The 26,297-nt window shown below is 42.6% G+C and overlaps 1 protein-coding gene across 1 annotated transcript; it reads right to left on the reverse strand.

Moving 5' to 3' along the window:
• On the reverse strand, positions 1-24,624 carry kcnk10b (potassium channel, subfamily K, member 10b; the record flags this gene model as incomplete). The annotated part of the gene is made up of 8 exons (XM_083791648.1): positions 1-651; positions 3,678-3,820; positions 5,253-5,445; positions 6,041-6,201; positions 8,279-8,396; positions 17,814-17,978; positions 18,656-18,906; positions 24,570-24,624. The coding sequence occupies 8 exons, from the start codon at positions 24,622-24,624 to the stop codon at positions 1-3; spliced, it is 1,737 nt and encodes a 578-aa protein (XP_083647774.1).
• Positions 24,625-26,297: the final 1,673 nt, after the last annotated feature.

Consider the following 26,297-nt stretch of genomic DNA (forward strand, 5'->3'; position numbering starts at 1 on the left):
CTACACATCCAAATGTGCATGTGACTGCAGGTCTCTCCCTTCTGAGGTATTGTCTCTCTCTCTCTGCTCTTCAGATGGTACTGGTAGGAAGCCATTGAGTTTGGTGTGCTCTGTGGCATACTGTGACAGATCTGTCAGACTGGTGTTCCCCAGCTTCCCTTGTCCATTTCCCTCAGCCTCGCCTTCCTCTTCTTCCGTGCCGCTCTCCCCCAGCAAGGTGCCTCCGTTCTCCATGGCCTCACACGCCCGCCGCACATCCTCAGGAATGTTCCTCCTCAGCTCTCGGTTCTTGCTGCGCCTGGCCAGCTTGCTGAGGGATCCAAAGCGCAGGCTAAAGACATTCTCCTCGGGCGATGGCTCGCCAGCCCCCTTCAGCCTCAGGTTATTCAGCTTGGAATTGATGCTCTCCTGGGAGGAAGTCTTGAAGGGGCCGGCATCCAGGCTGGCAAACGCAACCCTCTTTTCTGGGGACAACATGTCCAGGGAGTGGGCTCGCTGCTCTAGGCCCAGCTGGCGGCGCTCCATGCTGCGGATGGTGGCGGCCCGCTGGAGCTTGTCGTGAACCTCCACGCTGAGCCGGCGACGGGTTTCACGGAACTCGGCGCGTACATTCGCTTGCCACTCAGCCGCATGAGCCTTGAACTCCCCAACCTGTTGAAATATGGCATTACAACAGAGTAATCTGCATGAATTTAGTCAGCCAACAACAGAATTAATGCAAATAAAGTGCCACGAAAACTAGAGCTACAAAGTAAAAAGACCATCTCTTTTTACAGTAGGCCACCAATGCTGCAGTATAACAATGCCAATAATAATGGAATTATTGCTACCTCTCCTATTCATAATCCAGTTTTAGGTGATGAGGTCACCTCATCAATGAAAACTCGTGTATGAATAGGCCTTTAGTAATACTGTTTGTATTATTACAGATGCATATCACAACTCTTGAGTATGTTCTACACTCCGTCCGTCTGTGTGTGTGTGTGTGTGTGTGTGTGTGTGTATGCATTATTTATACTTATCTAATTTAGTTGCATAATGCATAATGGTGACTACAGTATGCCAAAAACGAATTTTTCTTTTTAATCAAATTGTGTGTGTGTGTGTGTGTGTGTGTGTGTGTGTGTGTGTGTGTGTGTGTGTGTGTGTGTGTGTGTGTGTGTGTGTGTGTGTGTGTGTGTGTGTGTGTGTGTGTGTGTGTGTGTGTGTGTGTGTGTGTGTGTGTGTGTGTGTTCGTTCCATGCCTACACTTGACTGGTATGTACAGTATGTAGGCCCCCCAAAAAGTTGTATTACAATTGTATTCCACTTTATTTTCGGGGCCTATATCCGTTATTGCTGTGCGTGTGTGTGTCCGCCCGCCCGTTACCAGCTAATCTCTCTTCGTTAACCCGGTTGATGCCAAACTTTGCACACACACTCCCTGGATGCCAATGATGACCCTTTGCCCCAAACGGCCTGTTATAGCGCCACCATGAGGCCGACTTTGCCAAAAAACATTTATGTAGATTACTCGTACACATTTTATCCATACATCACGCAATTCAGTATACGCTATCTCCATAGTCATGTGATCAACATGGATCTGCACCATTTTCCATATTCCAGCCTGATTGGCTAAGATTGGCTTCGTCGTTGGTCACAATCACAGTATGCAATGTCCACTAGGCCGAGGACGACATGCCACTTACTTTTTTTCCAAATCAGCCTCACGGTGGCGCTATAACAGGCCAATTCCTGATTTTAACTATAACTGCATCTGTGTACAACTTTGTATGCACTCCCTAGACTAGAGGCCATGGCAAAACATTTTCCCAGTTATAGTGCCACCATGAGGCCGATTTCTGCAAAACACATTTGTCACATTAGTCACACAGATTTCATCCAAATCTCACGCAAATCGGTACACATGATCTCTGTAGTCATGTGGTCACAACGAGTCTGTTGGATTTCTCAGATTCTACACTGATTGGCTAAGATTGCCTTCCAAAGTTTTCAAGACTGGCTTGTTTTGTACAAAATGCTGCAAATCATGAACGCAGGGCCCGAGTGCAGTGAAACTGTGCACGCATATTCCCAAATCCCACTAAGCTAAGGAAGCAATGCCACTTGACTTTTTTCAAATAAGCCTCATGGTGGAGCTATAACAGGCCAAGTCACGTCTTTACATGCAGCGATCTGCATAAAACTTTGTATGCACAAAACATTTTATGTGCAAAACTCTTTTTTATATTAGTCCTTCAGATTTGATCGAAATATCAATCCTGCTTGCGCAAGCAGAGCGCGCAAGTACTAGTTTCGCCCAGGACGACTTTTGATGCGTACGCACCGTCCCAGCATATGACGTCAGGGTCTAACTGGTATAACTAGCTCTCAATGATGACGTAATAAAGATGTGGATTAAAGGACCCAATGCCAGAGTGTAATTGGTTTTCGATGGTGACGTAATGACGATATGTTTTAGTGTCTGGAGGATTAAAGGTAATGCTCCTATGTATACATGTATGTAATCTGGCACCACTGCCGTATCAGGCACAAGTAGTGATTACGTAATTTGCTGGGACGGTGCATACGCATCAAAAGTGGCTGGGGCGGTGCATACGCATCAAAAGTCGCTGGGGCGGTGCATACGCATCAAAAGTGGCTGGGGCGGTGCATACGCATCAAAAGTGGCGCAAAGTAACCACAGTATACCGCTAATCAACTTACAAATTACATATACATAGAGGCATTTCCTTTAATCCACCCGACACTGATCGACATATACGTCACCATCAAAGGCATTGGGTCCTTTAATCCACATCTTTATTACGTCATCATTGAGAGCTATAGTTATACCAGTTATACCCTGACGTCATATGCTGGGACGGTGCATACGCATCAAAAAGTGGCGCAAAGTAACCACAGTATACCGCTAATCAACTTACAAATTACATATACACAGAGGCATTTAGTATTAATATCACTATAGTCCAAGATTAAGTAAATTTAAAGCAATTGACAATTTCAAATAAATAATTATACTGTATACGTGATAACATATTTTATTTCAGTTTATATACCTTTTTTTTCATCGGATATCGATGATTTATTTTTCTTTGAGAAACTACAAAGGGATTCAGAATAATTATAAATCGATAAAACTGTATTTCTTTAATTTTTATTTTTTATTTTTATTTTATTTCTTTCATAATACTACTTTTTTACATGCATAAAGTAGGTAGGTAGCAAATAGCTAAACCTAATAATTCAACATTTCAAACGTTCCTTCACAGAGAAGCTGAGATTTGACAGTTTGTAGCGGTCGACAGTACTTGCGCGCTCTGCTTGCACACTAGTAGGCTATGGCCTACTAGTGTGCAACAAGCAAGTAGGCACTCGACAGAGTGCAGTTCTAGTTATTATATAGTTTTATCATGTAGTGGTATTTTAGCAGTTGTTTTTATACCTGGGCTGGGTATCTGTGTATTGTGTCTGTTGTATGCCGTAATTTGAAGTTGAAAATCAATATGTCCCAGTCATTTGTCTAGGCCTCTCTCTGTCTAACGCTTGGGACGCTAGAGACAACTAGATGGCAGACAATGAAGGCGGGGTAAGAGGGGAGGTTGCAGCTAAGTGACCTTTTCTTTTCCGTTACTCTAATGTAATGACGGACGTTGTAATTGAATGTACCCCACCTCCACTTTAGTCTTCTTGGACAGAACGCGGAGCCAGTCTCCAATCATGCTCAGGACCGCTGCGAAGTACGCCAAACCCACCAAGATCCAGAACCATACCAGAGGCTTGTACCACTTCATGTACTTGATCTTGCGGTTCCCTCCTGTGGGATGAGGACAAACAGGGTAAAACACATGTTTGGGAAAATAAATTGGGCTGTCACTATAGGTTAGATTATATACATTTTGAATTGTGTGGATCTCGTGATCCACATGGGATTAGTGTACTGTGATATGATAGGATTATTTGTATAGACTCGGGGTCCATAAAAACATACAACATAACAACTGCTAAATGTTGTAGATTGTATGGAAATAATTTCACCGATTTGTTCCTACAAAGTTTGCACTTTGTTGGTCTTTGGTAGTTTTGAACGAACCCTCAAAGAGAGAGTTCAAAGTTCTCTTTATTTGTCTCCCATGGGAGGAATTTGCCTTAGAGTAAAGGTAATGCTTCAACTCCATTAAATATTTTTCTATCTACAGTAACTATATGTCTGTAATCCACGTAACTCGAGAACCGTGCTCCCCACCGCCTTAAAATTCGACACACACGTTCCACACTCCCACAGGGAGTGCAGTGCCTGGTGTCGAGTTGGTCGGACACACGGTTGTCCAGAACCGCCACAAAAGGTCTCTGCCGGGCCACAAAAGGCCGGGGCCAGACTCCATATTTGGGCATGCCTGACAAAGAACTGTTCTGACATCTGCATAAACTCCATATTTGGGCATGCCTGACAAAGAACTCCATATATGGGCATAAAAGGGACACAGACATAATATCTGGGTGGGGCATGCATTTCCAACTTTCATCGTTCCAAGTAGGCCAGTGTCCAACGGGCACCACTCTAGTTTTATAAAAGGGAAAACATGTCCTTTGTTCTCCGCCTACATTTTTCTATTATTTTTGCTAATATTGCACATTGAACCAATCTTGCAATCTTTCACTTTTCCCACATTTAAGTTGTTTATTAGGATTTTTGCCATGGGCTATTATGGGACCTGCAGTCCCAGCCCCATGGGTGACTGTGGTAGAGGTTATGTGATTTAGATTGCTGTTGATGGAGATGAGTGAGTGACTCATGGCATTATTGCCATGGTTAATTGATCAGCAGGTGTTTTCACATAATTTCATATTAATAACGGTCTCCCCCCTTTATAGCATGCAGAGAGACCTTGGCTCTGGCCTCTGGGCTATACAAACACAATGCCAGAAGAGAGAGAGAGAGATGGCTCAATGCTGCAAAGTTTTGAAATACTTTAAATGCATAACAAGCAGCACACCCAGCAAAGCCATGGGCTACAGTATAGGCGCACCGAACCGATACAAGCCTGTGTAGTTGTTCACATACTATACAAGTGTGTTTAGTCCATAAATCATAGAAGTTTAATTCCCAAACGGTCTCATATTGTATTGGCAAGAACCAGTTACTACATTACTTGGCACAGAATGTAATATTGTAACATAACTTATTACTTTTTTGTAAGATGCAATATGTTATATTATGCAGTATGTCATGCACCATGCCTATTTACCTGCCACGTAGTCTCCTATTCCAATAGTGGTGAGGGTGATGACAACAAAGTAAATGGCCTCCAGCGTGGTCCAGCCCTCGATGTGTTTGAAGATTATAGCTGGGATGGTGACGAAGACGATGCAGCCAGCCAGGATGAACATTATGGTGGACGTCACTCTGATCTTGGTCTGGCTAATCTGTCTGTGTTTTTGCTGAGCAAATCGAAACGGCACAAGTTACGAGAAGTAGGTCAGGAAGCAAAGACGGAAATAAAACTGGGAGCTGGATGAAATGAAACTATCTCTGGTCCATAGCATTAGGAGAAGTCACTAACGCTAAGAGCTTGTTAAAATGAAACACACATACTCCTAATGAACAATGAGAAAGCCAACTTGAATAGAAATCCACTTGGGATGACCTAATTGAGCAAGTCTTTTTCACAGAAACCCATACTGCTGAAATGTTTGTGGTGTGAATAGGGCCCTTGGATAGAGCTCATTCTCCTGCTCAGTCAAGTTTCTCATTCCCCTGACTGACAGGATTTCAGTTCCATCAGCCACATCCCTATGCCATCACCATCATACACACCTGGTGGCCCCGACAACAAATCAGACGCACATAATCTAAACTATTCTCAAAGAGTCAGGGTTAGAGTCAGATACCTGAACAGTGGCCCAGATAAAGAGCTCTAATTCCCTTGTTTGTCACTGTGGGAGCTCATGTATTGGTGCCTTTTTATAAACTTGACATTGACATTCACAACAATAACAATAGCCTACAATGCAACACTGGCAAGTGGCAACTCACCCTGCAGATTTTCTCTACTCTCAAGATACTCTTCACAAAGATGGTCCCCAGCTGGTCACCAATCCCTGCTAACAAGAAACCAAAGAGCGGGATGCCAAATATGGCATACAGGATGCAGAAGATCTTTCCACCCTCTGTGCTTGGGGATATGTTTCCATAACCTGTCCAGAGAGGAAAAAGAGCGAGAAAGATTGGAGGATGGTAAAAGAAAAACATAAGAGGGGAAGAAAGAGGAAAAGTAGAATTTGTTGTTGCTCACCAAAAATAAGTTATTTTCAACTTAAAACATCGTTTTAGTTATTTTGAGTATGTATAATTTATGCTCTACATGACTATCTTCAAAATATTCTTATGCAATAATATGATCAAATCACTATTTCTCTCCCCTGACATGGTCGAGGAAGATGGCTGCCCACCATAGAGTCAGGTTCTGCTTGACGTTTCTTCCTATTGGGGGAGTTTTTCCGTTACCACTGTCGCAAAATTGCTTGCTCTGGGTGGGATGTCTGTCGGTCCTTTGCTCTACACATAAAGTGTCTTGAGACAACTTGTGATTTGACACAAAAAAATTGAATTGATCTGTCCGGAATTTGACACAAAAAAATTGAATTGATCTGTCCGGAATTTCATCCTAATTGGCTAACACTGGTTTCCAACAGCATCTTGCAATGGGTCTGGTCCACAAGATTCGATACACCACCAAGATACCCATGTACCTGTCTAAATACTTCCTTAATGTAAACGAAGTCCACACCCACAACACCAGAGAGAGTGCAACAAACCATGTACAACCCAGATTCGGCACAAACAAGGGACTAAATTATTTTCGCTCCTATGCCACCAAAATGTGGAACGCCCTACCAACAGTCATTAAGACATGTGAATCCCTTGACTCCTTCAAAACCGCTCTCAAAGGGCACCTACGGACGGCTGCAATTCGAAACTGGCCCCCGTAAAATCTGAATCCCCCCCCACCGCCCCCCCCTTTTCCCCTCACTGTATAAGTTTCTTTTCCCTTTTTTCTTCCTTTATGATGAATTCCTGTTCTGTTCTTTAACTATATAGAAGTGTCTATTTGTACGTCTCTAAATGTTTTGATGAATTGAACATGGTGGACCCTGTTGTAAACAAGTGTAATGCTTAATTGGGTCGTCCACTCACAGTTAACAGTCTTTGTATTGAGTTTGTGCTTGAAATGTACTGTAATTCTGCAAACTGTTTCAATCAATCAATCAATCAACGTTTGCAGGATCACACATTTTTGGAACAAAATGCGGCAAATCATGACTTTGAATGTTGAATTGCCATCAAAGGCGTAAGAAGAAATGGCACCCTTTTCACAATGGCCTATTATAGCGCCACCAGGAGGAGCAGTTTTTCTAGTTGGTTTTCTGATGCGGTCTGGAGCGGTTCATCTGGCGGCCGGAACCCACGACCGGAACCTTCCCCCCTTTTTTCTAAACCGGATCACACGGCACAGTTTTAGAATGATCCCACCCATTTTGAACGTTATCAACCGATAATCACCAGTTGATTGCTTATCACTCGAATGCAATTGAGCCAGCAGGCTTGCCTGGAGCCTACTGGCTCGAACACACCTTCAGAGTGTATCAGTGTATCAGAGTGCAACACACCTCCCAACCGATAGGGGGCTGGGGCGCGTAGTTGAAAACCTAAAAAAACTGCTCGGATAAAAATGCTTTTTATGAAACAACGCACCGTCGCGGAATGCACGGGTGCTAACAGCCGGTCCAGGAAATTTCTAATATCTGTGGCCCCGGGGTGAGCACTTTATATTTGAAACCTGAACGTTTATGTACACGTTTGCTCTGTAAATGTAGCAGTCCCAAAAAACAGGCTGAATTAGGTTTCGACGTGACACTCGTGAAGTACGAGCGTCATGTGAACCATTACAGTACACCCAGATATACGCGACAAAAAGCCGCTCGCGCCAGGAGTCTCTTCCTGGTTTTTAGACAGCTGGTGGATGGAAATGAAGCTGCACCCACGCAGGAAAAAGCTGCGTCGGCAAAGCGTTTCCTGTTTTCTGGCCGACGCAGCTTTATCCCAGTTGTCTAAAAACCAGGAAGAGACTCCTGCCGTGAGCGTTTTGTGAAAGTGGGGTTATTCTGTGGATCGGCCCATGTGCTCTGACCTCCGCGTGGACGGTGGCCAATGACAAAAGAAGTTTACGGTTATTGAGATAAGGAAGATATTAAGGTTCTATTTGTGCTATACCTATGGTTGTGATCACCGTCCCGGCGAAGAAGAAGGCACTTCCCAGGTCCCAGTAACTGGAGTTGTTAGATGTTTCACCGAGGGGACTCACTCCCGCACTCACAGCATCAATGGCGTGCTGAAAAGAGGAACGCAGTAGATTGATTTTACTTGTGGAAGACAGAAACAGTGGGCCTAATCGTTGACATGGCATTAGGTGAACAAATGATATGATGGAAGAGCAATTATTTTTATACAATAGAGAGTGAGAATAGAAGCCTCTGCACATTATATTTTGCCAATACCTAATTTGTAGGTATTGGTCTAGTACAGTAAGGCATTCAATGGCTTGCATGCCAGCTCAGCTGATGACAACAAAAACATGTGTCTGCCTTTATAGCGCACGCCATAAAACCACAGTGCGAAGAGAGTGCAGTAAATCACAGTGTGTGTGTGTGTGTGTGTGTGTGTGCCTTTTGTTATGTAAGGAGATGTGACTTGATGGATGGGCTGTGGTTATCTACCTCTCAGATCAAGCTGCAAGGTCACAGGGGAACAAAAGACATTGAAGGTGGAAGGTTAAGCGGTTGAAGGAAAAGGAGAGGTATGTGAGGAATGTGTGTGTGTGCGGGCGTGCACACTGGTCATAATGGGACAGTCACCTGCTGCTGAAGGACCTTTAGTTCTCATCTCTTTGAGTTTTGAGTCTGTATCGCTGTTCTTTATTCCCCTGCCCTGTCGCTCCACATTAGCTGCATTATTGCACCCATTCTGCTCCCTTAAATGGTAAATGGTAAATGGTGCATTTATATAGCGCCTTTATCCAAAGCGCTTTACATAGATTGTGCATTACATTCACCCATTCACACACACACATTCATACACCGATTGCGGCGGAAGCCATGCAAGGTACCAACCAGCACATCGGGAGCAATTTGGGGTTCAGTGTCTTGCCCAAGGACACTTCGACATGTAGACAGGAGGAGCCGGGATTCAAACCGCCGACCCATGGATCATTGGACGACCTGCTCTACCTCCTGAGCCACAGTCGCCCTTCATGTGGTCTGTAGTGTTTCTATAAAAAGCTCAATCCTTATATCACATTCTCAGAGCAAATTCACGGCTAATGGGCCCTTTCAAACAACATGCAGCTGGATTTTATTATTTGGTCTGAAATCATTTTATTTTCAATCTTGCTGATTTGATGTGAAGACATTTCAAGGGACAGGGTTTAACCACTTAAACGCTATATATTGTTGACTGGTGTCCCCCAGGGGTCTATACTTGGTCCCCTCCTTTTTCCCTCTACATCAAATCTCCTCCAGCTTGTAAATTGGCTATTTTTGGTGAATGTTCGTCTATTATGACAATTAAGCCCAGAACAGGGACACTATATGGGCCCATATGGTTAAAACTTCAGTACTATTACCGACATGTTTTTTAAATTGTTTAAATGGTGTAAATGTAGGGTCCATTATATGGAAGGATATTCTGATTTGGGCAAACAATTTGTGTGGCACTCGCTTTCCCATTGTTAAATACTTCCGGCTTTCCTGACACACATTTTGTACCATTGCTACACATCACTTCACATCATGGCACATGCCTTCTCATAAATATGCATGTTGGTCCAGAATCATCCTCCCTAATGAGGCTGTTCTTAAAATCTGTTTCTAAAATTAGCCAATTACAGCTGTTTTGTACATACAATATCAAAGTGGTAATTATGAAATTAATGCAAAATAACCTCATTCCGGAGCCAGAAGAGAGAGCCATGAATATTCCCTGTGTCTTATACTTCATGAGGAGATCTATTTTTGTCTTTCTTCTCACCTCAACATCATGCTGCATTATTGATGTGCCGGGCCCACAAAATCGCATTCCTGTTGCCATGTGAAGATGACAATTTGTTTGCCTTGTATATATATTTTTTTAAGTAAACCTCTTATAATGACATTCCCAAAACAGGGACACCAGGTTGAGAGTGGATAAGGGTGGCACCGGTTCACTAACTGTACAGTAATAGTAAGAGAAACCTATGAAAATCTGGGAACTAAATCGTTCTTCACCAATATGCTTCCAAAGGTGTCTAATAACATGTACTAAAAGTTCAAAAATTCAACTCCTGTGGGAAATTTGAGTTATTAGCATATGTGACCATACCATTAACGTCATACATAAGGCAAAGTTTCATAATTCTTTAAGTAGCATGTGACATATGAAACTAGGGGTTTTTCATGATTCTGAATCCATTCCAAGCATTAGTTTTGCACAAAAAAAACTCCTTGGGAGGAAAACAGCCATAGCCGTCATCACAAACGTGATGAGGTCAAGTGGATATGGCCGACTTTAGCCCAAAAATGAGGATGTTAATGGTATGGATTGGTCACATATTATGCTAATAACTCAAATCAATTCAACTAACACAGGAGTTGAATTTCAATATTTTAGTACATGTTATTAGACAACTTTAGAAACACATTGGTGAAGAAGTTTCTTGGTAACGATTTAGTTCCCAGATTGGTCAAATACCTGATAAAATGTATGTACTATAAGTGCTCTGGCATATAGTGCAGTGTCATACCGCATTGCAGGATCATTAGAGACCAGATTAACTTCTGATGATGTTTATCCTCTCAGTGTGTGGCTCACCACGCTATGCCAGGTGACCTCACCCAGCCGAGCATAAAGCCTCACTCAGTTCCTCACCCTCTGCACCGGGTTATGGTATTATGCTCTGAACAGTATACCTAATACCCTCTCTGTCTCTGGACATTACTTTTTTTTTTTTTTTTAAGATATTTTTTTTGCGGCTTACGCCTTTTATTGATTTTTTAAGGGACAGACAGTAGGCTGACAGGAAACGGGAGAGAGATGGGGGGATGACATGCAGTAAAGGCCGTGTCGGGTCCGGGAGTCGAACCCGCGGCACACTGCGACTGGATTACCAGTCCGGTGCCCAGACCGTTACGCTACGGCCTGGGCCGTCTCTGGACATTACTGAGTGGTATTGACTTTCCTCCTTTAACCTATGAATAAATATTTGGAAATGGAACAAAGGCAAAATATTTGACCATACTAGTTTGTACACCAGTTCCCAAAGCTCCCTAATGGAGTGCCTACTGCCTAGTATCCATTTGTGGTCTCCAGCCAGATATGGCTGCACCAAGCATTATCTTTCTCCTTAGACTTAAAAAGCCTACTGACAGAAATAATGGAGATGTTTGATTAAGTATTAGGCCTACCTTGACAACGTTTGCCTCTTTCATATTTCAACATATTTCTCCCTAGCATAACTATGATACAGTCAATTCTGTTTGGACAAATGGACCCAGCTAGATGACCTCCTACTACCCCTTCCAAAACATTCTAGCAGCCCATTATGATTTCAAGTCATTGAATTACAGCCCAGTCCATCATGAAAAGGCACTCAGTGTAATGTGGAAACCCTGGCCGACAAGCCATCAAATGCCTAGCTTATTTCTATCTCTGTTTCAGCACATCCAGACTAAACACAATCAGTATGAAAATGAACACCTGTCCTTTTTGTTCTCCTGAGTAAATTTCATCTCTACTTAACCTGGCAGAATTATTCTTATTGGCGAAACGGATTTGAGGAATTTAATCAAAGTAAAAAATATATACATTTCAAGCACTTTTATTGTGACCGTAAGTCACAGTTTACAATGAAAACCTGCATGAGGCGTCCGTCACGCCTCGTGACAGTCTGTCACGCCATGTGACACTCCATATATGGCCAATACAGAATTCATTCCATATGTTGATCTGACCTCATCAAACCCTGTACACTCAAGACACCCTCCATATATGGCCAATACAGAATTAATTCCATCTGACCTCATCAAACCCTTAGATCTCCACTCTTCACATCACAGGACACCGGACAGCAGGACACCTTCAGGATTCTACCTTCAAATCAAGTCAGTATTTCATTGTGTATTTTTCTGGTGAAAGTTGATCCCATGCCAAAGCACCAGCGTTCGCCCAGCAGTCTGTCGACACCCATGCCGGATGTGTGCACGGTCAGTGCTCGGTCAGTGCAGCGTGACCTCCATGAGATTGCAGAGAAGCGGTGCCGGCGTCTGGCCAGGGGAACGCCAGCAGCGCCACTGCCAGAGTCTCACGGAGGACGCCGTCACAGGTGACCACCGCCACCTGAACAGAGAGCAGAAGCAGCGCAGGCTTCGCAGAAGCTCTGTTGTTTCAGCGCAACCTCTCCCTTTAGGACATCTTATTGGTCTTTAGAGGTGAACGGTCGACACAAACCCTTATCTGTGTAACTGAGAATTAATAAAATTATAGTGATTCTTACAAGCTGTAACGCCCAAGTTATTCATCTGTGAGACTGTGATAGGTTAATTGCATTACTTATAAAAGCGATTAAGATACTTTTAGAAGACTGGAACCTCAGTTCCATAACAGTGGGTCAGGAAATAGAAATTAATTTGTGTGTGTGTGTGTGTGTGTGTGTGTGTGTGTGTGTGTGTGTGTGTGTGTGTGTGTGTGTGTGTGTGTGTGTGTGTGTGTGTGTGTGTGTGTGTGTGTGTGTGCATGTTGGCTCAGTCATTCCCATCTCCCAACAGGTCCTTCATCATCCATGATGCATACATGGTCCCAAGGGACAGAAAAAAGACAACTTTAGGATAACCTCAAAAGGTGCTACACCAGCACCACAATATGAGAGGACACTGGACAGGGCAGACCAGATAATAAAGTGAATTTACTAGCACAAATTCAGCACACCAGTGTCAAGGTCGTGGTTCTACGATTCAGCAATCTTAAAGGACAATACTGGTGGTCTGACATGTTTCACGCATTGATTGAAGAGTCAAGTATTTCAATATGTTATTATTATTATTAAAGCGATATTTCACTTTAAAAATCTACTCAGGCTTCTGTGAACACCCTATAGACAGTGCTTAAGTTGCTGATTCAGTATTTAGATATTTGATACTTATTTTAGCTGCCCAGCCCCCTTCCTATACAAACCCATTGTAACCATGTTAGATTCACATAAGATTGTAGAAATATCCCTTTATCCCTTTGTTTTATATGGCTGTGAATAGACATTACATTGTTTGACACTGCAGATGATGATGATTATGGGGTGGCTTTTTGCATTATTGATGGACTCAAATTCAATATTCCCATCCCCGCTTTAGCCCTAAGTGACTCATCAAAAACCAAAACATGATGACATGGCTTCACATTGTGCCACAGTCTGAGTCATATCAGCAGTACAGTGAGAACAGCCAATTAACTTTACTGTATTGGCAGACGCACTGTGGGTGGATGGACAGTGGGACACTGCTGATATTGAAACACACATGCATGCATGCACACACACACACACACACACACACACACCCTAAATGTTGTCAAGTCTTGACAAGAATGAGTCACCCTTTCTCTTGCTGTCTGTCTCCATCCTCCAGTGTGCTTTAGAGACCTGCCGCTGTGTGACAGGACTAACCGTCTTTGATAGAGTGCTTGTAAAAGTGTAAAACACTGTATGGCCTGTGGGTAATTTCTGAAGACAGCACAAAAGTGTTTAGCTTTTAGTGTGAGCATGTAACGTGGCTTGACTTCTGGGGTTGAAGGCTATACACAGTAAAATCCTCAGTGTACATTGAACTCTGGAGAGTGTACAAGTGTCACCGGTTACACTCAAGTTTGTGGGTTTGTTTGTGTTCATTTGGCACCATTTGTACACTCCGATTTCAATTAAAACATATGATTTTACTGTGTAGTTCACATTGTTGGGGAAAAAAACCCACCAGGGCAGTGAAAGAATTAATGGCCTGATTCATAATATTTTTTTAACAATGTATTTATTTTCCTTTTTTGAGTGGTGCAACCACTCCTACAACCAGCTTGCAATGTCCTCGTACCTGTTTGTTTGTTTGTGTGTGTGTCTGTCTGTGTAAGCACGAGTATGTGACTTAATAATAGCAGTAGGGGGCGCCAGAAACAGTGAGAGGGGTAGTGACTCTAATGAGAGAGAGTGAGAGAGAGTGAGAGAGAGAGAGAGAGAGAGAGAGGGGGGGGGGGGGGGGGGGAATTGCACCACTCAGTTCACACATGTGTGATTTTTACACACACAACCGACAATACAAACATACAAAAAACAACAATGAACATTACAAGACAATTACTGGTATAAAGAAAGCAAAACAACAATAACCACAAAACCCCCCCCCCCCAAAAAACAACAACAACAGCACTACTCCTCTTCAGCTCCATCCATTAAATGTTGATTCATAATATTTAAGTGAATGTTGAATCTAATTTAGTGTATTTCATGTTGGGATAGTGGAAATGTGGAACTGATCCCATACAGAGGCTCAGGCTGACATGTTCTGTTATGAATGCCATTTTATTAATTCAGCTGTGCCACTGCTGACAGAATCTGAACATCTATCCATGCAGGAGACTCAACTGCTCTTACTACAACTGCTGCTGTAATGAATAATTGATTCCCAGTGGATCCTGGGCAAACCGGACTAAAGGTATTTATTTTACACCATCCTTCAGTGGAAATACTGACACTGATTTCTTTTTTTAACAAACCTGTGATAGACGTTATATGACTCAGAAGTTGATCATGGTGAGGGAAGGAAAGAAATAACAGAATGGGGAAAAAAGACTGAATGAATGAATGAATGGAGGTGAGTGTAGAGAAATTAGAGACACAGATGCAGAATGACTTCAAAATCTGGCATCAAATTGTGCACAGCAGGGTTGGTTTGTACCCGTCCATACCAACCCCCCGCCTCCACCACCACCGCATCCCCAACAAATCGAACCCGGAGCACATCAGAGCAAATGCCACAGACACGGCAGCTTCTCTCATAGGGGTTATCTGGTTACTCCACTTTTCACTTTCGCGAACTCCATATCCATATTCGTTCCTGGTATGATAAGCTGTTCAAGAAAAATATACAAATATTCCCTTTGCTATCTTTGTGGTGCAACCTGTGTGGGGGCAGCATGAATCCACAAACAGTTATCACAAGGACCCGGCATTTGAGAAAGCCTGCACTGATCTCAGTCCAGTTCATTTCTGTCATGAAACAACTTCACACCTTGCCCATTAAAGCTCATGGTCATATCTCAAATAATTTTCCAATTCCGCTTCCAGCTGTACATGTCAGCTTGATGTACTGACCTTGATCCTTAACTCATGTCAGGTGATATCACAGTGCTGTGTGAACCCTCGCCGTGCTGAAGCTTTATAGGTGACATTGTAAAATGATACTGTGAAACGCTACAGTAAAATACGTGATTTCCCTTGCCTGTTATTGGCAAATTTACACGGCGCCTGGATCAGATAGGTGATAAGTTGGAAGGATTTTCCAAGTGGGACCTTGCAGAGATGGAATGTTGTCAGACAAATGAAATCGATGTCTACGTATAGAGGTCATTGTTTATGGTTGTCAATCATCTCTGGTATGGGTTCAGCGACAGGTCCATTATCCAAGGTTCATCCAATCATCTCTGGTATGGGTTCAGCGACAGGTCCATTATCCAAGGTTCTGGTATGGGTTCAGCGACAGGTCCATTATCCAAGGTTCTGGTATGGGTTCAGCGACAGGTCCATTATCCAAGGTTCTGGTATGGGTTCAGCGACAGGTCCATTATCCAAGGTTCTGGTATGGGTTCAGCGACAGGTCCATTATCCAAGGTTCTGGTATGGGTTCAGCGACAGGTCCATTATCCAAGGTTCTGGTATGGGTTCAGCGACAGGTCCATTATCCAAGGTTCTGGTATGGGTTCAGCGACAAGTCCATTATCCAAGTTTCCTCCTAGAACCTGATTGGAAGCTTCTCTGATTTATACATTTACTGTATGCTGTTTAATTATCTTTTTAGTTTCGATCCACATTTTTGCAGCAACTGTTAGTAAATATGGGCCATCTTAAAATCCTGAATTGTGACTGAAGATGCCATTAATAGGTATCAGGTATAGACAATTGGTATCAGACATAACTAAGACATAACCTCCTCAGTTTCTTATAAAAAATACATCATTGCCACTGAGACCATTAGCCTCTATATTATGTGGGTTGTAGAAAATACCACTCTGGATTACATTTATAATTGTATAAATATAAATATATAGTACACATTTATAATGTAGGATTGATCTTTTAGATTAAAATAATATACCTAAATTTCATGGTAATTCAAATGCCAATTTACAATTGCAACCCCAGTTTACTACAAATGTAAACATGAAAATCACATCTTTACACTAAATCTATTCTTTTCAGAATGTAAATATATCTCCATGTACTAGTGTTCATTGTTGGAGCTTTTGTTTTGTTCTGGATTTAACTTTTGTTGTAACAAAATCCATACAGAGCCAAAATCCTACACTATAGTAACACCAGGCAACTGTTAACACTGTGAAAAGGTAGCAAAGATATTTTAGTATCTTCAGTAGAAATGCCCATTTCTCTATGATTACTTGCTCGGTTACATAATAACGCTGTTTACTGCACAAACCAAAAGGATCTGTACAGTTTGTTTGGCAATATGAAGTGTCACTGAGCATTAAAGATACTGCGATCTCTATGGAGACCCTGAAAGACTTATTGTGCTATAGCTATTGAAGGATGTACTTGCCTGTAAGCCAACAGATGACATTTAAACATCAATAACTGTACAGCAAATAGTGGACTAACCCAGGGGAAAGTAGCAGGGGGTGTGTGTGTGTGTGTGTGTGTGTGTGTGTGTGTGTGTGTGTGTGTGTGTGTGTGTGTCCTTATGGTGTAAAAGTCTCTATAAATTGCATTGGTGACTCATCAACAGCTGGAATGGCACTAATGACCAGTTCGATTCGTATTATTAATGCTATGTAAATGTCAACAGCATTACACTTTAAAGTAACAAGCTGTGGAGTCGGCATGCAAGTAATGCAACAAAGGCTTACTCAGTTTTGCATGATAGACAGCTGATAGATAGCTTGTGTGTATCCCGCCACTATACCATCCATTTAAAGCTGCAATCTGTACGTTTTATGTCCGTTGTCTCTCTCTCCCGAGAGTCCCGACAGAGAGATGTGATTAGAATGATGTACGAACTACAGTAAAGAAGATGACGTTGCATCTAGTGATGTATCTCGTGCTATAGTACAGTACAGTACCACTCACTTCAGACGGGTCTGAAGTGAGTGGTACTGTTGTCGTACACTGTTGTCGTACGACGTCACGCTATTTATGAACATTTTTTAAAACATGCCCAAAATGAGGACCTCTTTCAACCATGTTGAAAGAGGTTAAAATAAGACCTGGAAGTAACATTACTACGTACAGGCCCTCTCGTTGTCCAAAAAAACAAAGCAATGAATAGAAGAACAGATTAATCTGATGGTAGTCATAACATGTTTACTCGTGTGTACTCACGTAACTCATAGTTGACAGTGCTGCTCAAAGGAGAACACAAGAAATGGGAAATCTGCTTCTATGTCTGTTATAAATAAACATTCACAGTTTTCCCCCGTTAGCTAATGTTTCCTCCGCAACGCCTCTCACCTTAATGATGGACTCCAGCTCGTTGGGGCTGACGCAGTGATGCCTGTACAGAAAGGAGGCCTTCTCCATGGTGATGCTGGTCTTCTGGTCCCTCTCGAATGGCTGCTCCAGGGCCATGAACGCCAGACCTCCGCCCACCAGGTAGAGCACCACCACCACGGACACCTTCAGCAGTGGTAGAGAAAGCCATTTAGGCCTGACGTCGAAATAAACAAAAAGTCTTCTGAAAGAATATATATTCAAAGATTTGTGCCACATTTTCACGCTTTTTCAAAAATAGCAGACCTACAAGCTCGTAGCGCGCCACTCGGTGGCGCGCTATGAGCTTGTAGATCTGCTATTTTTCAATAGCTAAATAATGCTTAGTTAAAACACCATAACGGGTTCCCGTCTAGAATGGGTTAAAAGTATTAGTAGTACTGCAATATACTGTAGATATACTCTGTAGTAAAGTAAAAGTCCACTTAAGTAAAATGACAAAGGTATTGGCATCAAAATGTACTTAAAATACCAAAAGTAAAATGTCCCGTTTCTTTCAAGTTTTCAAATGTATAGGCTACAAATACTTTTTTAAATAACAGATCTACAAGCTCACAGTTGTGAGCTTGTAGATTGGCTATTTTCAAATGGCCAAAATGTATAGGGATGAAAGTGGTTAAGGTATGTTTTGTAATAATAATCTACAAAGTAACTATAGTAACTGAAGTTCTCAAATAAATGTAGTGGAGTAAAAGTATTGGAAATTGCAAATTGGCAATACTAAAAGTAAAAACACCTCAAAATGTTATTTAAATACAGTAGCCTACTTGAGTAAATGTACTTAGTTGCTTTCCACCACTGACCTTCAGCACCGTCTTCCACTTCATCACTGAGTGGAGCATGGTGGCTGTGCTATCGTAGCTGGTGTCCATGCTGGCCACCAGGCTGGCCGACCGGGAGGAGATGGAGAGGCGTGGCAGCGGGCAGTGACCGTTGGCCTTTGGGTCGCAGCCCGTGGGGTTCTGCATGGTCGCCACGCTGGCCTGGACCAGGCTGGACTTCACCGCGCCAGCCTGGACCTTCTTGGGAGGCACCATGTTGCTCTGAACCGCCACTAGGAGAAGACAGAGGGAGACAGATGGTGGTGAATGTGGGCCAATCCTTCGCGCTGGAAGTCAATGATATTGAAAAACAAAAATCACACCCGTGTGAAGTGAGGGGCGCTCTTATCATCGTACATCATCATGACGTAACATGTCGATTTGCTCAACTTCAACTAAATTTGGGCATCCGGATTAAGTATGGGTCACGCCTAGTGGCGAAAAATAAAACTTCTGGGAACTCAGATTAGGGTCAAGTTCCTTGACTAGACCGGACGGTCTGGACACGCTATCCAATACAGGGTATGGATAGGGTTAAAGAGGGCAAGGGTACACCACGGAGTACCCTTGCATCTCAGAGGACAGGCAAGACGGGCAGTGTCGGTAGGTCAATCAGAGGCAAGCGGGGCGTTACCATGTCTATGCTCGGACGTAGAATAGATATACGCCCCACACAAACCCAATTGATTGACTTCAATGTAAACCAAAGTTCATTAGCCCTCGCTCTGAATAGCCAGCCCCCCCATAGTCTCCCCAGTCACAATTTTCTGGAACCGTCGCTGCTGCCATATGACGTCATTTCTGAAAGCCTGCAGACGTTGGAGACGCTATAGCGCCCCTTAAAAACACTCTCCTTAAGAGCAAACAGTAGGGGATATGAGATGGAGGGAGAGAAGGGGAACAAACTATTGTAAAACTGCCATGTGAATTTGACATCTTTAAAGACATGTATTATACACCGACAGTATTGACATTGAATTGTGTTTTTGTACAACCCTCTCCATACAGTACCATATAGGAGATATGGAAATGTCTACATGCCAGCAGGCAAATGATGAAAGCCATTAGTCTCGTCAATTGCAGCCCCTCTGTCCTTAGATGGAGGTAATATTATACTGTATTCCCCAGTCTACAAAGCAAATCCTGGCTGTTTAAGTTTCTTTTCATTTTGCATCGTGTTTCTCATGACAAGAGAACAAAGCTTCGGGCCCATAAAAACATGACACTTAAAATCTTTCTCTATATCATAGGAAACCAGGATGCAATCTCTCTAATAGACCATAGAGTGGGGTAAGTGCCACTTTGGGTCATTGGTTTTCTGAAATGGCCTGTGAAATAAATGCATGCAAGCTGGCATAGGTCATCCAAGGTGGGGGACAGCACCAAGGAGGCAGCCAAATATAGATCCTCTTATGTATATAAAGCATTCTATAAGCTATTCAGAGCCTGCGAGTTGTCACCAGTGTTTTAATTAAGATAAGCACTTTCTGCCAATGGAGATAGACTCTGAGGGAAATGTGGCCAACAATGATGCAACCCAATAACTGGGGGAGAGAGGTGGGTTAATTGAGGGTAAGCAGGTTTAGTTGAGGGTAAACAACAGGTTTAACCATCTGATATGTGAAAGTGTAAAAAGCAGCACTCACAAAGAACAAGACACAGCCCCCCATACACCCCCCACTCTGATGCGTCAAGGACATCCAGGAAGTCTGTGATTCACCTCTTACGGGAGCTATAAATCTTGTTAGGGCTATTTGACAAAATATTTTCGTCCAAATACCTTGATATAATTTGATGCTATTCTGGAGATAATAATGGATGCTTTCACAAGATATTTAAAGGTATATTCAGTGATTTCACTTAATTCAAATATCACTTATTTTTTTGTTTTGTTGTGATAATCCTGCCTACTATAGAGTGTGCTGACCATATAAGGAGTTCCTCCCTGTCCCCAGTTAACCCCTGGGGGTCAAAAAACCTTAGGTTTCGTTTTTGACTCTCTATCCTGATTGGACGAAAGGCTGGGTCCCACAGCCAAAAACGAAACCTAAGGTTTTTTGAATGAAATCACTGAATATACCTTTAAATAATGATAAGAATATTTCGAGAGGGGAAATTGAAATGCAGGTTATTGTGACCGAAGGTCGCATTTAACTATGAAATCTTGAGTTTTTGTCACTCAAAATCCCCATACATGGGGAAAGCCTTGTCACACAAAATCCCCATACATGGTGAAAGCCCCCATACTGTGCCCAGGTTTCGTGACATCACTATGACATAGGTCTTGTGGCATCACTATGACATCATTAGGGATGATAGTAAATCAGGGATCATATCATAGTAAATGCGATCTGCTGTCGTAATTAAGCCCATATATGGAGATCCCTGATGTCATCAATATTAGTATATGGATATATGTCAGAACCTGTTCTGACAATCCATATGTTGATCCTTACCCATCCATCCTTTCTCTTCGATGTCCCCCTTTTGACTGGTGAGAGAAAGAAATAGAGTCCGCAACACTGGTAAAGAAAAACTCAGCTCCACTGGTTTATTAATTCAACGTTTCTGGGATCTTCTTCAGGAATGACTTTTGACTGATACCTGTCCATTTAAAGTAAACTCTAGACGGGCCTGCCCCAAAGTTATTTGTGCAAGCAGCCGGCGAAAACTAGAGTTCTTAACAGGCCCATAAATTAAGGCCCGGCCTTACCTGGGCCCTCATCAAACCCTGTACACTCAAGACACTGCCACCGCTGCCACCCTTAGATCTCCATATATGGAGCTGACCTGTTCTGACCTCATCAAACCCTGTACACTCAAGACACGCTCCATATATGGCCATGTCGCTTCTCGCCCTCAGGCAAGAGTCTTACTGGTAATAATAATATTAATAATAATAACCAGTAAGACGCCCATGAGGGCGAGGTCACGTGCACGCATCTGCCTGGGTGACAGCAGACTGCTGGGCCGGCGCTCTGGCATGGAGGGTCAGATCAACATATGGAATGCATTCTGTACTGGCCATATATGAGGGTGTCTTGAGTGTACAGGGTTTGATGAGGCCAGATCAACATATGGAATGTCAGAACAGGTCACCTCCATATATGGAGATCTAAGGGTGGCAGCGGGGGCAGTGTCTTGAGTGTACAGAGTTTGATGAGGCCTGGCAAAATATGGAGCGTGTCTTGAGTGTACAGGGTTTGATGAGGTCAGATCAACATATGGAATTTTAGAACAGGTCAGCTCCATATATGGAGTTCTAAGGTTTGAGGTCAGATTGTTATTGAAATTTAAAGGATAACCCCTTGAGGTGCATCATCTCGTTTTAGAGGGGGGCCTCAAGATGTAGAGTCGCAGGTCGGCTCCATATATGCAGATCTAGTTGATGATCCAGTGTTCTCCATTTATGGCTATCCAGGGTTTGATGAGGTCAGTGTTGTGTTCATAGTAATCTGTGACCTACGGTTGATCATATTATAACACAATCCATGATAACTATCATCATCATAATCATAACTAGAAATGCACTTTGGAGAAAGAAGAGGAACTAACCAGGTGCTCAATAGAGATAGCAAGATGTGATAATGGTAATAGATAAAAAAACAGAAGGATCCGGGCACACAAAGTCTGAGTCCTATAGAGCTCTCTGTTATTCTAAATCCTTTAGACTCGTTATTGACCTTATACCAACCTTGAAACGTACCTTAGTAATACGTCACCAAGAATGGTGGTCCCTTATTGGCTGTTGGAGGACATCGACAAACATATCATAGGCCTACATACCCAGCCAATTGCAGTACTTGTGCGCTCTGCTTGCACAAGTAATACAATAAACGATATTACGACAACCACATTTCCAGATTATATTTTCTCATGTCACATTATTGATATATCGATATATCACCCAGCTCGACAGACAAATATCTTGATCACCACAGCCACACATTATATCCCAATTTACATTCCACAGTTTGTTTGATTTGGAATCTGTTTATTTGCTTTTGCACACATTTCAACACTAAAAGAGTTACTCTGGTAATTGTCTCTTAACTTGTTTCTTTGTCTTTGGGTTACCATTGTTATTAGGAGAAGTCCCTACCGGTGGGCTGGCCCCTTGCGTGTTACTTGATTTGGCCACGGTTAGTTTGTTCAGTTGACATTTGATTAGTTACCTGTTTTATAGGCCTAGATATGCAAATTACTGGGGGCAAATAAAAGCCTGTGTTTTCAGTCACAACTCCTGTTTCCTCATTGTTCCACTGCTTGGTCCCTATCACAATTGAATCAATTAAACCAATTATGATACATATCATGTCAAAAGCAAAAGAAGATTCAACATTGCCACATTGAACTACCATGACTCATAGGGAGCTATTTTTAGCGCATGGGGGACTGTAATTCTGATGGACGTTCTAGAACATTCACTGATAAAACACTTTCCCATTGCAAATGTGAACTGGGTCAAGTGACTGACTAACAAATGACATTAATTGCTTTTCAACTCAACTTTAATTGAATTAAATCAAATAAATCAACCCCATGGGTTGCCCTAATAATAACATACACCACAACAGAGGACATCAGACAACTGTATTTACATTATCACATTCTTCAGTTTTCAGCCCAGATGTGCATGCATAATCAAAGGACCAGCTGTAGCCTATAATAAACAGACTGTTCATTCCAAAGCATGGAACATGCATTGATGAGTTTTCATTTCAAAAGCAATGAGATATGCTGCATTAGTCTTAAATTGTATTCAAACCACTGAAGCCACTTATTGATTTTGGGCAATTAGATTAAGTCTGTGCAGAGAGTATAATGCTTTTAGTAGATAGATCAGCCTCGTGGCTCAGTCCTCTCTCTGCAAGAGCTACTGTATACCTCCTAAAGCCTTGCCATGCATACCAGATGAATGTCTGACTGATAACCTTGTTATTAAATTAAATTGTTTTTCTTTCATTTTTTCATTAAAGAACAAGTGAGACACGCACACACACGTACGCGCGCGCGCGCGCGCACACACACACACACACACACACACACACACACACACACACACACACACACACACACACACACACACACACACACGCACACTGTCTATTCAATCAAGACAAGTGTTTAAGCAGTTCAAACCGGAACACTTAAGTGAGTGTTGCCTCTCACACCTTGAGCAAACAGCTCAAACAGCTGGCAAGCCTGGCATAATAACTGAAAACTATATTCAGTTATATTATTCTGGATGCCAGCGGAAAATACGTGGTCTAAACACAGGATATAGCCATGGGCTACTGCGTGACAACCATAACGCCATGTTGTTAGCATTTTTTTTAATTAATAAATAACACACGATCTTATATCTTCTATAGAGATTTAAGAGTAGCCTAGTATAATGTAAATTTCCGTTGTCTTATTTCTGGCTCTTTGCCCAGTTCAGTTATTTCCGGAGGTGGGCATCTCTCCAGCTGTCCTCTCCCTAACAAGGGGCGCGCTCTCCTGGCAGCACTGCCCATCGCAGCTGAACCCACAGGGATGGAGATGATCGAAATATCCTATATTCCTACCCGGACGCTTTGTCTTCTTTATACAGTTCTTTTATGCGCAACGAAAGCATGCATGCAAATAGGCCTACATGGAATCTTGAAGGACAATTTTTGAACACAAACAAATACAAAAAACATTGTAAAAAAACAAAACAAAAACAAATTTATATCACGGTAAAACTATCAATTAACCCGCGTTTTATATTGTCAGGGAGCTGCTAGAGGTCAGTGTCACACATATGTTTAGGTACGGAGTGACTGAGACTGAGGCAAAGTCTACATGCAAGTTTTAATTAGCAGATGTATGATGATAAACCTTGAGCCATAATGAATCTATATTTACCAACCTTGTTCTGTGTCCCAATTAACTTGTTTCCTTGGAGTTTCTAGTGGAAATTTCATGGCTATTGTTGTTCTTATCAATAAACAATCCACTGGGTTAAGTAGCCTATAAGGCTAAATTTACCGGCGACTAATTAAAATCATGAAACATTGCATGAACCATCGGCGCTGTTTTCTTGTGTCTTCTGTACATCATGTCTTGAATGGTGAATTGAAATTCGAACGCTCATTGTCTCATTTATCCGTCTCCTCTCAGCATGGCGTTAGCTTGACAGATTGCTACTTATGAGCCGTTTCACCGAGCTGTCATCCCATCTGGAGGACGACCCAACATCACGTCTATGGTGGACCGGTCCACGGGCAGACGACTGAGACGAGGCGTGCGCCAAAACCCGAACTTTTACGCATGCAAGATGCTCTGATGATTGCTCTCCGCTCCCTGATGGTCACCATCACCTCACACACCCTGCAGCAGCCGTTCAATTGGTCTAACTCAAGCTTAATTGCGAAGGATGCATTGTTGTAAGCATGCCGTCTAGATAGGCTAGATGCTAGACCAAGGCTACTTACTCTTAACAGGTGTGAGAGCGAAATCACCTCCAAAACCGGTAACTATTATCCTCTCATCGATTGGCAACCGGCGCCCGAGCACATGGTGCCGTTGAAAGTCCAGATGTGCGCCTATTCAGTCAGTGGCAGACTTAACCATTACATCATTCGCGTATGAGGACGCTGCTGCATTATTTATGAACTTGAACAGCTACAACGAAAATGAATCTCCCGAGCTCCTTCAAATCGTGCGAGCCAGCTTCAACAGATGACACCATCTCAACATGACAAATAGCATGCCATTATACGGACTGGCAGCTGGCTATTCCCTCGCTCTTTATTTCTATACACTTGTCTTTGATTTCATACACAAGTTTAAGTTGAACACAACTTTAGTTTAGTTTCTAATTTTTAATTTTAACTGTGAAATAGTCTATATAATACCTACCTTGTATCAAAGACGGTCCACGGACACCCCCCCCCCCCCCCCCACACACACACACAAATATAGCCTTTTTTCAATTATTATATTCTACTCTCTCTCTCCTCCATATCCCCTCCCTCTCTCTCTCTCTCTCTCTCTCTCTCTCTCTCTCTCTCTCTCTCTCTCTCTCTCTCTCTCTCTCTCTCTCTCTTCATTCTTAAAGTCCATATGAATTAATAACTAGAACCCCTCCAGACCTAGATCGTTGTCAGGCCGGGTTGTCTACCCAGACCTTAGAAGACCCAGACCCCCAGGGCTGTCCGGCTGTGTCAGTTATAGGCTACAGAAAATACCACAGACTGTAACACACAGTGACAGACTGTATTGAATATCATACACAATAGAGCCACATGCCTGATAGAATTGACAAAGCTTTTCTTTATACATTTTGTTAAACAGTTTTTAAACATACAAAAAAGCATACAAAAACAATCTTGTCACACTACACCCCTCGTGTGGAAATGGACCATGGACCTGTAAGGGCTCATTTGGGGGGGCAAATGTGATGCTGACCTCATCACATTTGTGATGACATCACAAATGTTTCAGAACATTGAAAATGTTTCAGAATCATGAAAAACCCCTATAGTTTGACATATACTTAAAGCATGATGAAATTTGTGGTATACAAGAATGGCCATAACTTGTTTTTCGCGATGTATCTGGCAGAGCAGGCCTCTTATTCTGTGGACCCTAATGA

Source organism: Protomyctophum parallelum (assembly GCF_964188405.1).
Source record: "Protomyctophum parallelum genome assembly, chromosome: 20".
In the NCBI taxonomy this organism is placed as follows: Eukaryota; Metazoa; Chordata; class Actinopteri; order Myctophiformes; family Myctophidae; genus Protomyctophum; species Protomyctophum parallelum.